We start from the raw sequence: 15,152 nt of genomic DNA on the forward strand, positions 1-15,152 counted from the left end.
ACCTAAATCCCAAATATTGGTGCGGCACCCCAATAAAGGCGGGGCACCTTTACAGCTTTTTGATAGCATGTGCCTTGACATTCGGATAGTAATAAATTAACACAGTTGTTGCGTTTTTAATTCGTCAAATGAACCGAAAAAAAGCTATTTGTTTCAAACAACGTCACAATAACAATAAAAACTCGATTTCAGAAATTTTCCAACTCAATATATTTCGCAGTTTTTTTGAGATGCATAGTTTACAAATAATGGGGCTTTATGCTTTGCGATTTGTTGCATGAAAAGTTAGTGTGTATACCTTCAATTTGTTATGTTCAATTTATTAATTGCAAAATTGAGTCTATAGGAATTTGGTGCTGAATGGCATTGGCAATTTGTTAGCATATAAAGCTGCTTTATTCGTGACTAGTGTTTGTCGGTTGTTAAGCTTGCGTGGCTGAGTGGATAGTGCGTGAGACTCAGCATCTTTTGATTGCAGTAGGTTGCAGATTCGAATCCTACGCGTAGCCAAGTTTTTGCTAATTCGATGCTTATTTCTACTCTTTCTTATTTCACTTGATAGAGCTGCTTTTCGGTCGTATTCTCGCGAGTGTTTGGGAAGCGAAGCTTCGCCCTTGTGTAAAAGAAAGGCAAACTCCTCTATCGAACAGCAAAAGTGTATAGGTCACGAAAAAGGTGATCGATTTCCAGATTCGAAAGTGACATTTAACTATCAGATTTCCCAGAGAAATAAAAAATTTACTTTTTGATACAGTTTTCTGTATTGGGCTAATTTGGGTTAATTTTTATCAAAAAAGTAACGGTCTTTAATTGTTCTAGAAATTGAAAGAGCTTTTAAGTCATCTATTTTTTTCTTTGAAATTTGAGTTTTTTCAAAACCAAGTGTGTTTTTTTTCTGTTCTTGCGTCTATTGGCTTTTTTCCAACTGTTTCATGGCTATGTTTTGTCTTTTCATTATTTTAGTCAGAATACAGCAGTCAATGGAGCCTTGTCTCAAATTCTTTGAAATGCTGATTTTTACCTGATAGCAAAATTCTGAAAAAATCACCGATTTACCCGTTTTTCACAAAGGATTCTTTTTTTGTTTAAACGTTTGTTGAATGAGCTTTTTTAACCATAATTCTATCAGAAATATTTTGAAGGTTTTGTTGAAAATTATTGCAGTCAGTCAGTTTTCTGGCGTATATTTTAGTGTATCGCAGCTGTTGCGGAACTTGCATTCGTCATTGTGTTTACGGGACCTCCGTGTTTGGCTGTATGACAGCAAAACTTTAATAATGGTCTATTGTTTAGATCTGAACGGAGACTTGAACAGTAGTTCGAGGCACTGCTCCTCGTGGCAACGGAGGCTTCAGGACCTCAACCAGATGGAACAGAGTCCCCCCTTCGATGGTCACCACGGTGGGATGGGAGGACGGAGGGACGGAGGTGGAGGGGGGATCATGTATGGCCGCAGAGCAGGAGAAGGGGGCAAGGGTTCGTTCAATCATGGACCAGGTGGCACACATCCCTCTTCAGGAGGTGGAATCATTGCACCTTCCGGGCAAAACATGCCACCATACAGCCAGGTAATTGGTCACTCCGGAGCTTAAGAGACACCATAAGTTTAGATTTTAGATCTAACATAGCCTTTTAGAGCTTTTCATGCTGGCATGATGGTGAAAGTTTTGACAACATGCTTCCAATTATTAACGTTCAAACGTTTTTTTGGCAATCATAATCAAAATGTCAAGCATAATTGTTCCGATCGCTGAAAGTGGGGAGCAAATCTGTCATCACTTCTTTTAAGATTTATGATTTGTGTCCTGAACGTAGTGAAGACACTTATGTCGGTCGTGATGTTTTTTTTCAGAAAAAATTTTTGTTCACATTCAAATTTGATTTTTCGAATTGAATGATTTTCGATTTTTCAAATTCATTTCCTTTATTCCTTCCTATACTTCATTTCAGGAAGGCAAACTCCACCATCGAACCGCAAAAGTGTTATTTTTCTAGTTTTGAAAGTGTGTTTTAAAATTTTCGATTTTCCAGCAGAAAAAAACTTCCCGTTTTCTCAAATTGGGTTACCTTTATCAAAAAACGGCCAATCATTTATTTTTTTAAAAAAGGAATATTCTTTTTCAATAAATTTCGAAAATTGAAGTGATTCAGAAAAAAAAGTCTGTTTTTTTCTGTTTCTCTGCGTGCATTGAAATTTTCCAACTGTCTGTTGGCCATGTTTCTTCTACAACAAAATTAGGTACCTAAATATCCTTAAATTGGCTCGAGTTTAAAACCCTTTCAATCGTCAGTTGATCCGACCTAAAATATTGCCTTGTAGTTTTTAAGAGTAATGAGCGTATTCCAGACCGTGAAAGTTTTTTTTTTCAGGAAAAGCCTTAAAATACTGTAAAATTTGTTCGCGGTTTTAATTTTCACGTTTTTTCAAGTTCAATTCATTTCTTTTTTAAAAGGAAGGCAAACTACACTATCGAACAGAAAAACTATAAAGGTCTTAAAAAATGCGATTGATCCAGTTTTATCAAATTGGTTAGATTTTATCAAAAAGGGGTCAAACATAATCTGTTTGTGAAATTCAAAAGTGCTTTATAAGGCAAATTTTTTCTTTGAAATTCGCAAGCTAATGTTTTTTCAATAAACAAGTCGGTTTTTAAAAATTTTTCTTGCGTTCATTACTCTTTTTCAATTGTCAGTTGGCAATGTTCTTGATGTGTAATTTTCAATTCCTAAAAATTGAGAAAAGAAATTGTTTGCATTCTTATGAGAAAAAAATCGTCTTGTTTTTAATTATGGTTTTTGCGACAATAACTAGACATTTGAAGCCACTACTAATGTTTCTACAGTTTTTAATTGTCTATGAAAGCAGTGAAGATACTTATTTAGGTCGTGTAAATTATCTTTTTTTTAGGGAAAAGTCTTAGAAGCTATTCACTTTCAATTTTTTTTTGCGGTTCATAAAATGTCAAATATCGTGAAAAACTTCAAATAAAAAATACCTAGTGACCCAGTTTTCTTAAATTGGGTTAGAATTATCTGCTTTTTAGGGGAATGAAAGGAAAAGAGCGGCGTTATTAGAAAAGCGTCCAGTTGCAAAAGATTTTTTTTTTTGAAAAAAGCTTGAAGTAGATCCACATTTTTTCTTTGACCAAAATGCTGCTAATTTTTGAACAAACTGTTTTTAAACCCCCCACCCCCATTTACCTCTCTAAATGTGTTGGGAGTGACAGTGGTTGTATGATGAATGTATGTGGTTTTAGGGCAAAGGGGGAGGAGGGGTCTCACGGAGTGGGGGCACAGGAGGAGGCAATCTGTACAGGACACGCAGCTCAAACTGTGAGTAGAGTGGAAATCATTTTTCTGATAATTACTTCACGATATTTAAATTATTCAAATACAATTTGGATCACAAACAGATGGGAGAATAAAGTAAAATAATTGGAATCATGTTTTGTTTACTGTGATTTGCCAAACGTTTCACAACTCAATACATGGTATCTTGAGGCTACCCGTGCAAGAAAGCGCAGTTGACGCGTTGGAATCCTTGTTCAATTTCAAGAAAGTTTGAAAAATTAGAAATTTGAGATGATTGCGACATGATTTCAATCTGTAAAATAGACTTCTCAATGGATTTTCAATTGATGCTTTAGGCTTTGCACTGATGAATGTTAAAAAACAGGTTTGAAAGCAATTGGGTAAAAAATATATGCTCTAAAATTTGATAAAAAATCGTTTTTATTTTTAATACATTCAGAGAGTTATGGACTCAAGTGCAGCTGTGAAAACAAAATTCCACTGCTCCCTGATGAGTTTATTTGATTTGATTGTTCGAGAGACAATTTTTACACAACGAAGCGTAGTGTATTATTACGAAGAATTTTTTTAAACTTAAGTCACAAACAATCGTGCTCATTTGGTGGCACTTATAGTATCAATTTTATCATATTTCAGCTTTTTTAAGCATAAACAAATTATGGGCATAATTTTTGGCTAGTGTTAGGTCTTGTTCGAAGCAAAAATATGTATTTTGAAAATGTAATGGTTTGTTCGTTTTTTTGGCGACGATTTGGAAATTATATTTGCACTTTTTGCAGAAATTTCATTTTTTTTCAAAAACTACCGAAACGATTTTCAAAAAAGGTACCAATGGAAAACCGGCTGCTCTTATATGCGTCTGTATATCTCGCTTGTTTCTTTTCATTTTACCTCACGCTCTACAGCCTTTGAAAGTTTCAGTAGGGGCATTTTTGGCCTATTTTTTTTAAAAATTTTTCCATTTTCTCAAATATTATCTGCGCAAATCTGAGATGAAGGATTCAAGCAAAAGAACAAATGATGTGGATCTCCCCTTCTCATGCGGTTTTTCCCTAAAATTGGAAGAAAAAAGTTATAGCCTCAAACGAGCCCATTTTTTTGAGCCAAAGTGGAGGCTAAGCGTTTGTCCAAAAGAAAACAAAATCAGTTATGAGAAGCTTACCTGCGCAAGTGGCTACGCTCTGTATTCTGAAAAAAATGTTCTGAAAATCCCTGAGAATATGTTCAATGTCCATTTTTTGGAAAGTTTTTTTTTTCAAAAACTAACCTAATTTTGATGCTTATAGTTTCATAAAACAAAAATGGTGCTTAGACTTAACCTTTCTAATCGGTTTTACCCTGTTTTTTGTAGAAAAGCTGATATGGACGTCGGAAAAATTCCTTTTTAACTTTTTACCGTTTTTTTAAAAGAAATTTTGTTTTTATTCTGGAAAACTACTAGCTAAATCTGATATTATGGTTTCAATCTAAATAATCAGGGTGCGGAATTCTTCAATCTAAAAATCAGGGTTTGGAAAGCAGTGGCTATTCCCATGCCTTCAAATAGAAAAAAAAATAGATTTAGGAAAAGTCAAATTGTTGAATTTGTGGTATCTTTTTCACTTTTTTTTTTAAATTACCCGGCCAAATCTGAGACAAAGACTTCCATTGAAAGAGCGAGTAGTAGTTTTCTTCTTTAAATAAGTGGTTGTTTAAAACTGTATTTCAGAGAAATACAATGGTTTATCGTAACGTCCATTTTTTGAAGTTTTTTGAGAAATTACGCATCTAAGTATCAGTACACTACATGATTAAGAATATTAGAACAAATAGATCCAGCATTAGCTGTGCTACTAGTTTACTTCCAACCTACCGTGACGCAAATGCGAGGACATGAGACTCCTAATCAACAGGCCGGATATTCAAATACGGAACATTAAATAGTTTTAAAAAATTTTCAGCATAACATTGGCAATTTGATAGAAACTGCAGCTGCTTTATTGGTGGCTAGTGTTAGTAGAAGTTCAAGCGGTCGTGGAGAACTTGACACTTCTCAACAATTTTTCAAGCATTCGGTCGTGGAGTACTTGATACCTCTCAACAAAATTTCAACAATTTTTTTCAAGGTGCTTTTTTCAAATTTCCTTTTTTCACTTTGTTTTACAGGTTCAGTGATATTTTTGCATTTTCCTCGCTTGTGTTTGCGAAGCGCTGCTTCGCCTCTCTGTCAACATTGGGGATGAGCTGTGGAAAATGAAGCGATTTTGGGAGCAATAGGATTGGAAAACGCGTTTTATATCGACAAAAGAACACAATTTGATGAAATTAATTCATTTTGCCTCGTAAATGCCTCGAGATTAAAAACCATAAAACAAAAAACTGAGTGTTATTTACGTTAATATATGTGTTTTTTTTACAATGTTTTTTGTTTGTTGTGTTAAACAGTAGGCAAGAGTTTTTTTGGATCTTCTTGAAGTTTTTCGCATGTATCGATCTACTCAAGAATCTCTAAGTAACAACAGTAAATTTGCTTTGCTGCGTTCCGATTGGTTGAAAATTCGCAAATCTAGTCAACTTATTGGTCTCTCCTTAATTTTCCTTTCATCTCCCTCTCTGTTTTGAAAGGCGGCTGCACCCTTTCTTGAAAGTCGGGGGGATTGTGATATAGACCCCGTTTTTTTCACCATGAGCGGTCACGTATACGGGTTACGGCAAAATAGTCTGAATAAGATAAGCTGTTCACTGCTAAAGAATCCAGTCTGGTTGCTCGGAGACCTGCAGTTGAGTATACAGACAATTTTGCGATTCGATGCATTACTAAACATTAAGTTGAAAAATTTTAGAACGTAAAACACTCATATTTTTTATCCAATAATCCAATGGATTCAACTTCCGAAATTAGAAACAAGCACTCCTTCACTCGTCCTTTGTTACTCGCTGCAAAAGTAAGCGGAGCGTAGTATGCATTCACTTTGCCAATTTTCGCCATTTAGATTTTTTTTGTCCAAATGAGCACCCGAAATTTGTCCTTTTAGTAGCTTACTCAATTTCGCCAGCTCTCTGTGGGACAATGAAGAGTTCGAGTTTGCATTTTTTCTTTCCCAAGGAAAAAGGGCTGCACCTTTCTGCTAAAAGTTTCTTCATAGTGGGTGTTTCTGTATAAATGTCAATCTTAATGATTCGAACAAAAACGCGTTTTCATAGGGATCACACCTTCCAAAGTATCACTGTATTTTGGCGCCATAAGCTCAGTAGTGATTGCACAATAGGAGGGTTTTGTTAATCTTCAGTGTATTGGTGTACATATGGCTTTGTCGTGGGGCCATTTAAAGGTGGAGACCTCTTTTTGTTTGTTGTCCTCTGGAATTTCATGGACAAAAAGGCGTCGGAAAGTACCTTGGGAGCTAAATTGTTCCTCTAATTGAATCATTGGTATTGCTAATTACTTCGAGCTGAGCTCAGTTCGCCGAGGAGAGGATTAGAATTTTGGTCATTTTTTCGTTGTTTTTCTACAATTTGAATTCATGAAATGAAAATATACCCCTCGCCTTAATTTGGTTCGCGTCACTGCGTAGTGAAATTGGGACCAGTTACCCTCCTTTTTTTTAGAGAATAGATAATTTCTAGATTAAAAGAGGGCGGTTTTTTCAAGGCTGCTGCGTGATGAATTATTCAGAGCGTGTTATAAATCGTCCCCTAAATTGTGTTTTCACGCTCGGATGGAGATTACCAATTTCTATTATTTAAAGATGCTACCATGCGTTCAGTCAATTTAATAATATATTTGTAGTGATGCAAATTTAAAGCGGTCAGTTTTCCAGACAAAATTAACGAGTCAGTGTTTTCAATGCGTAGTTGATCCTACAGGAGAGACGAGAGACTATAGCTATGGTAGGGTTAGTTTTCAAATGACTGGGTTTGTCTGAGTTGGTGGATTTGAATAGACCATATGATTGCATAATGGATTATCCATGTAGTCTTGTTCTGGCCGAGCGGTCATTTGACAGAAAAATTGCTGTAGCTCAACTTAATATTCAGAGAACAAGTAAGTAGATCAGTGATAAGTGTGTTGAGAATTTTTCTATGCATTTCCCAAGTTGATGCAACAATTTTAAGTTTCTGAATATGATTGAAACGGAAACGTTCATCTCAAAATGAGATAGTTTTTTTCTCAAGTTGGAGGTCTAGGCGCTTAAGAGGGTTCCAAAATTAATTGAAATTTCATCGACTTTTAGGTCGATCAAATTGATTTTTCTAGCTCCCCTAGAAGAGGAAGAGGAAAGGCGCTGACTGTGGACCTTGTAGGTTTGAATACTCCAATTCGGTCAGAAGAAGCAAGAATGATCACCTGGGCAATATAGGATTATCTAAGCTCATTGGATAAACGATTTTTCTACCTTATAGAGTGTTTTTGTCGCAATTTGAGGCACGTTCGATATAAATGTTAATGTTCTAGTCCGGCCAGATTAGAGAGATTTGCAGCAATTTGAATGACTATTGGGAAAATGTATTTTAATTTCTTCATTTTTTGTCTCCCTTGCCGTATTCGGTTCTAGGTAAATGAGGCGACATGAAATTAAGACGACAAGACATAAAGAAAACTCAATAAATTGCAGTCCGCTGATTGGTTCATCCGTCACAAAAACTAGGCAAAGGAAACTTGCAATTTCAGCAGCGATCGCTAATTTTTGAAGTTTCGCCTCAGTCCTTTGTTAAAACTCTCCTTTGTCATCGTGAAAACAGTTTTCGTCTTAACATCTCTCGGCTTATTTTCCATACTCCATTCTACCACTGCCCGGCAGAGAATAGCGTCAAGGGGCTTTGTTGAAACAGTGTGACGTAGTTTCCCCGTGCGTGTTCAGACACTCGACATCCGCAGCTACATCAACAACGACCTAAGAACTCGATATCCGTGCAAATTGCACAGCTAAATATCGAAGTGTGCCATAAGTGTAGAATTCCATCTATCATGGTGCATTTATAAAGAATGTTGTTTTCACCCTTCGACTAAAATATAACTTTGACTAAAATGTAGTGACATGCAAAGGATTTATTTTTGACGGGGACGAGAATTTTTTGAAAACAGAGTAACCATCTGCCGAAACCCCAGAAAAACATTTTAATTGCAAACTTTTTACATAAAAAATAGTGGGTCTTTTAACTTATTCCGCTCAAATTTCTTAATTTTGCGATTTTGTAATAGTCAAGGTGTAAATGCTGAGAACAACATAATGATAGCCTTAGTTGATTTAATTAATACAAATGTGATGACTTTATTCTTAAGCCGACTTCTAACAAGGCCGAATGTTGAGCAGATACGAAAGTGGTTATTTGTTTCCCAGGAGCTGTTTTCGTGTTTTTTTTTCTAATCTGGGTAAAACTCAGGAGCGTATTTGAAATAATTTTGAGTAATTTACCGAACATTTTTAATTTCAGGACAATTCGGGTTATCCATAGGTCGACCTATGAAAATTTTTTCGAGATGGTGCTGAAATTTGAATGGCTAATTCTAGCCTATCAGATTGAAGCAAAATAGTTTAGTTCAGGATTTTTGGGCGGAATAAATAAGTAGACCCGAAATAGTTCTATGGGAACTAAGGCCAAAGGCCAAAAGCGCCTTTGCAAAAAATCAGGGTTGCTGAACCTGAAATGGGTGCCATAAACGAGAAGCAAATGGCGACGAAGACGTCGAGTTATTAAGTTTGATATGGAATTCCTCCTCTTAACTCCGCCTCGACGCCATTTGGCTATGCAGGGAGTTATTTTAGTAGACTTTGAATGGAAACTTTCCTAAATGGAGTGATTTATCGCATGGTTTTTCGTCCAGTAAAAGTCCCAGAAATAAAATTTTCGTTAAATCTAACCAGGAAAGTTTTCCCCTCCGTCATCAAAAAAGATAGTAGAATGGAAAATTTATTCAAATCCGTATTGACCCAGGTAAAGCAAAAAGCATTATCTCAGCTAAAATTTCGTGGTAATTTATTCGGGTTTTTTCCGCTGTTATAAAAGATTGATTATCTAGAGTTTGATGTTCAAGTAAATATACGCGATGAAATTGTAACAGAAACTGCCTGTAGACATTATTTGGGCCTTAAAGTGGCTGCAGAGAATATTTAATGCCTCGTAATATATTTGGAATTACTAATTACACAAGCATAGCTTGTGTTATAGTATGAACTTTATTTTTTTTCCAACATAAGTCGCAAGTATTGTTGCAAAACTTGTTCATTTTGAAAAAGTTCATTTTAATCTAGCTATTAAGTACAGCCAATGCTAAGGATATTAACCCAGACTATTATATAACAAATAGCTATGTAGCTTCAAGGTCCCATGGATCTGTAGCGTAGAGCTAGGGAAAGAGACACGCAACAAAATAAGAGGGATCGAACCTAGGCAGGGTTGGATGTTTTTAATGAACTTTTCGTATCCTAGTTAAAATGCGTCCGCTTTATAAATTGAGGCATGTTAGTTGGTAAATTTCTTTCAAATTGACTGGTACTGCTAATGCGTCATAATTGGCTTGCGTCACTTAGCATTTATGTAGACTCATAATTGGCAAGCGTCACTTAAGAAATTATATAGACTCATAGTTTTACCCATTCAGCTTTTCCCAGTAGCGTTATCGGTCATATTTTTGCTTGTGTATGCGAAGTGGAACTTCGCCTCTGTGTTAAAGTTCTGTTTTCGTTACTACCGAAGACTGGTAAGTTCTGTAGCGTGGGATGGGTTTTTTCACGCAATTCTAGGAACCTCAATGAACGATTGGGCGAGGGGGCGTGTTCGATAAATTTATTCCGGAAAAAAATTCATCGCCATGAACAAATGGTCAGAATATTTGGTTTCAATTTGGGTGGCGGTACGGCAATGAAGTCAATACCAGTCTCTTTTTTTTATTGTTTTGAACTTACTAGAAAGTAGTTTTCCATTGTTTGAATTCAATTTTAACCCCAACCAGTCCCAAAAATAAGTTCCCAATACTTAAGTTCCCAATACTTAGCGTTTAAGTGTTCTTAACGAAATGACTACAGTTATTTAATTCGTGTTGGTTTTTCGTGATCGATCCTTTGCTGGGCAAATACCGAAGTTAGCCAGGATTTTTTGATTAAACGACACTAAACGCGCCTGCAATAGTTCTGCTATCGACTCCGATATGTGGGCCCCCAGCACCAGCAGTACCTGCACCAGCAACAGCTGGTCTCGCATCAATTATTGCGCCATTACCACCATCACTGCTACGACTAGCAGTACAACCACATGACTCTCAGCCGGGCCCAGATCCACTAGCTCTACCTCTAGAGGATGGAAAGAACGCCTGACTGACCATGAGCAAACCAATAACCCAGTGGAAGCTGCACCAGATAATGATGATGGTGAAGGATACGATCTTGATCAGCTCTTCCCAGAAGAACTGGCGCGAACTAAACCAAAGGCAGCAGCTTCTTCTTCTTGCTTCAGGAGGCCCTGGTCAAGGCTCCGCACTGATATGGGCACGTCCCATCCTTCTGAGGTATGTGAACAGGTATCCGGGGTTGTTGAATAGGCTTTCCATGTCGTCATCTCGTCCGGTCAGTTCGTGTCGTATGTGGGCGCCTCGTTGGCAGCTGAATATATGGTTTACGGTGTCTGGCTCTCCACAGTCCAGGCAGCCGGGGTCTTCGATGGCCCCAAATCTGGCCAGGTCAGCTCTGGATAGTGAGGAGTGGCCTGTTCGTAGTTGGTTCCACGTGACCTCTTCCCATCTGTTGAGGAACTTCTTCGGGCGGTTTTTCATGGTAGTTGCCCAGTTTTAGAGGTACCTCTTGTCCTTTAGTCTTCGCTCTTTCTTGATGACGGCTTTGGCCGTGTTGAGTGTCAGTGGGCGTATATCCTGGGCGAGGTGAGTTGCCTCTCCGGCTGCTACGTCTGCGCACTCGTTCCCTTCGAGTCCGCAGTGTGCGGGGACCCAGACGAAAGTGCAACGCCCAATCTTCTCAACCGCCTTCCATATGGTGATGCCGCAGTTGGTGTCCTGGCCCTCTGGGCCTGTCGCTAGTTTGCTGAGCGAGGAGGGAATCAGTCATGATTCTGACGCTGGTGCCGTGTTCCTGGCCGAGGGTACTCACATACTCCAGGGCTATTTTGATGGCCTCCATCTCTGCTTCATAGGAGGACGCCACAGCACCGGCTGCAGACTTTAGGGTCGTACTCGTAAGCTTGGTGGTGATAATAGCTGCTCCTCCTCCATTTTGGTTACCTTCCTGCACCGATCCGTCTGTCCAGATCTCTATGTCATCCTTGGTCATTGGTGATGGAGACTTGGGAGTCGCACTTCTCCTTCTTGATGTCTCTGTCTGCCAAGTCAAGGCGGAAGGAGGTCTCCGGTTGGTACAGTGTCCAAGGAGCAATTTGGCAACTAATCTGTTCGCTGGGGAAGCTGTCCAGCTCGGCGATACAGTCCATCTCTGTCGCGATTCTCCTCCAGCAGCCTCGGTGTGTCCTCTGGATGTCGGTGTCATCTAGCTCGTGGTCGTTGTTCCTCTTCCAGGATTCATGGGTCCGGCTTTTTAGTCTTGGTTGCACCCAGGCTTTGGAAGTCTTGTGCGCTGGGACGTCGTCGGGGATGCGGAGTAGACGCTCGCGGAGCACCGACGCCCTCTCTTGAGCGACATGGCGGAGAGGCGGGAGGTCGGCGCAGGCGAGGAGGGCTTTCTCGTTGGTGAGTCCGAGGCAGCCTGTTATTACTCTCGCACACTTGTTTTGAGCAGCTTCTACGGCCTTACGGGTCGATGGCTGGGCATGGTTCATCCAGACTGCAGAAGAGTAGTCCGCGACCGCGCGGGTGGTGGCGATATAGGCTGCTCTGAGGTTGTGTTGGGAGGTCCCGACAGACCGTCTAGCTATGGCGGCAAGGCCGTTGCGTCTCTTTGCCATCCGTTTCTTGACATCTTCAGCGTGTGCGGCAAATGTCAGCTGGCAGTCCAGTTTCAGCACCAGGAAAGTAGGAGTTTTCTCGAACTTCACTGGGTGATCGGCGAGGGTGAGAGAGAGCTTGGTCTTATTGGATCTAGCGTGAACACAGTGTAGCAGCACTTGCTTTCGGCCGCGTCCTCGTACTCTGCAAGCTGGACTTTCCAGCGGGAGCACCACTCCGTGACCGCGTCTAGGGCCGGTTGAAGCTTGGTGGCGCATTTCTTAAGCTCTCGGTCGGAGGCAATCAGTGCAGTGTCATCGGCAAAGAGGCTGAGGCCACAGTCCGGGGCTCTGTCATGGACTGTCTGCCAGATGTCGTTGCAATAACAAAGCCACAGCGCTGGTGCCAGGACGGACCCTTGTGGTAGTCCCTCCCTGAAGACACGCTCCTTGCTGAGGGTGTCATTCCAGCGCACCCTAGCTCGTCTGTCGGCTAGGAAGCCTTTGATCCAGCGGATCATGCACGTCGGCACCTCTAGGTCCTTCAGCTTCATGTAGAGGGCTGCCTTCCACGTCTTGTCGTAGGCACGGCTGAAGTCTAGCAAGACGAGGGCGGCACGGCGAGGTTCCTTGGCCTCTAGGCCGTCGAAGATATCTTGGGTCACTCTCGCTAGCTGTTCTTCGGTGCTTCTGCCTCTACGAAAGCCAGCTTGGCAAGGGGCCAGTTTCTTCTTCGACTCCAGGTGGTAGACGAGGCGGGTGGCGACGAGACGTTCCGCCAGCTTCGCGGTGCAGCTGGTGAGTGCGACTGGTCGGTAGCTGCTGGGTTTCTCCTTGGCCTTCCCTTTCCCTTTGAAGATGGGTATGATGATCGCCCTTCTCCAACCGTGGGGAGTGTTGCCAGAGTCCCAGGAGTGGTTTATCAGATGGAGGAGGGTTTCCTCTGCGGCTGGGGGAAGATGTTTCAGCATTTCGTTGCTGATCTCGTCATGTCCCGGGCTCTTCCTGTTCTTCAGGTTTCTGAGGCCACATCTCAGCTGCCTGAGGCTGAAGGCGCTGCAGGCGTTCTCTTTGTTGCAACCGCATTCCTGCTTGAGGATTGTCCGAGCTTGTCTGGTTGTCGGAAGGTCCTCGCGGCTGTGTTCCACTCTAGAGACTTTTGCATAGATCTGGCAGAACAGGTCCGCCTTCTGTCGATCTGTGACAGCGTCCCGGAGTGGTTGGCCGGCATCACCAGAGCGTTTGATGGTAGCTGAATCTTTCTGTTGGCCACCATCTCCACTGAAGTTCTTGAGAGTCCGAAATAGGTCGGTGTCCAGGCTCATCTCGTTGCACTTAGAGTCCCAGAACCGCTGCTTCTCTTTCTTGATGGTGCTGTCAGCTTGCGCCCGCTTCTCTTTATAGGACTGGATGTTCTCGATCGTCGGGCTAGTTTCAGCATCTTTTCTGGCCTTCTCTCTTTCTGTTTTTGCTTTCTTGCAGGCGTCGCTCCAGAATGGCCTGTTACGGCCTTTCCGTGCCCCTTTCGGGATGGCAAGTTTGGCAGCACGAAGGACCGACTTCAGGAAGTTGCTATTCTCTTCTTCCAGGCTTTTTCCTTCGGGCTTCATGGTGCTGAGGGCGTCCCGGAAGGCATTTGAGTCTGCCTTCTTGTAGCACCTCTTTGGCTGTGGTCTAGCCCGTTTGTGCGGGAGGTCCCAGATAATCGGCAGGTAGTCGGACCCGACATCCTCGCCTGTCTTCCAGCTGGTCCGGATGTCCTCTGCTATGTCTCCGGAGCAGATGGTGAGGTCGGGGGATGAGTGACCTCCAGTAGCCGGGTTTGTTCTCGTGTGGGTGTTGCAGTCATTGACACAGTGGATATTTGAGCCCAAGATCCAGTCTTCTACCTCACGGTCACGTTGGTCTTCGCTTTGGCAGGAATCCCAGGATGAGTGGGCGTTGAAATCTCCTGCGATCACCGTGTTGCGCCCGGTGGGGAGATCACGGAGGAAGCTGGGGTCCTCCGGGTTCGCTCTGGAGTTATTAGGTGTCCAGTAGATGTTGACAAGCGTGGTCTCCTCTCTGTCTCTCAAGGTAATGGCGCAGATGTCGACCCACTCGTTGGCCGACTGGATGGGGAGGTGGGTGTAAGGGGTGTCCAGTCGGATCCAGGTCAGGACGCCTCCCCTGGGTTTCACGTACGTCTTACGTTGCTGTGGGTTGACTGGGGGTAGGGTTTGCCGTCCTTCCTACCCGCTTCGCAGTACCCGCTAGGTGTGACGGATTGGCCTTCCTTCAGCAGCGTCTCTTGGAGGAGGATAGCGAGGGGTTTGTGGCGGTGGATCCAGTTCTTCAGCTCCGTCATGCGCGCCATCAAACCGTTGCAGTTGATTTGGGCTATCTTCCTCTGTTGGTTCATCGAGGTGTTTGCCTCTGTTTGTGTGTGGACAGTGGGTGGCGGTTCCTCGATGGTCGTCGGAATGGGTTCTGATGGGTCGGGGCTCGGCACCGGCTGTACCTCCTCTTGCGGTGTGTCAGCGACATTGTAGGACTCCCTACATTTGGGACACACAAAGTCCCTGTTGTGTTGCGAGGTATCAGGAAGTCCTGAGCACTTGAGATGCACCCATCTGTGGCACCAGACACTGCTTGATCTTCCCAAGTTCTTCGCACAGGAACCGCATTTGGTGGGTCCCGGGTTTGTTTCTATGCCAGCCATGATCAATAGGATGATCAGTAAGGTGAGGGGTAGCGTCGCTGGCTTCGGCCATCCCCTAGCCCAAAAAACGTCCCGGAATGTTCGTTGACCCCATCTGGGTGGATCCTGGATTGGAGATATTCTGTCGCCAATGTTGCCATTGGCTTCTGAAGGCACGACGTGTACGTGATCTCCTTGCCTCCAAGGCAGCAGCTGATGCCAGAGATCGATTTTACGGCCAACTTAGATTCAGCGATGACGTCCGCGTTCACCCTATACCAGCGCGAGAAAA

At 42.1% G+C, this 15,152-nt stretch overlaps 1 protein-coding gene across 5 annotated transcripts in view; it reads left to right on the top strand.

Annotated features, from left to right (window-relative positions):
- Positions 1 to 15,152, top strand: part of LOC134853971 (protein unc-13 homolog B-like) — a 116,153-nt gene that overhangs the window by 15,850 nt on the left and 85,151 nt on the right. For all 5 annotated transcript variants that reach the window (XR_010164386.1, XR_010164387.1, XM_063869993.1 and 2 more), the window contains exons 4-5: positions 1,294 to 1,568; positions 3,258 to 3,333. Coding sequence is in view for 3 of the 5 variants with exons in the window: in XM_063869993.1 (XP_063726063.1) it covers positions 1,294 to 1,568; positions 3,258 to 3,333 (351 nt within the window). In the remaining 2 variants the exon portion in view is untranslated. The remainder of the gene's footprint in view (positions 1 to 1,293; positions 1,569 to 3,257; positions 3,334 to 15,152) is intronic.

Source organism: Symsagittifera roscoffensis, chromosome 9 (assembly GCF_963678635.1).
Source record: "Symsagittifera roscoffensis chromosome 9, txSymRosc1.1, whole genome shotgun sequence".
NCBI classification, from domain to species: Eukaryota; Metazoa; Xenacoelomorpha; order Acoela; family Convolutidae; genus Symsagittifera; species Symsagittifera roscoffensis.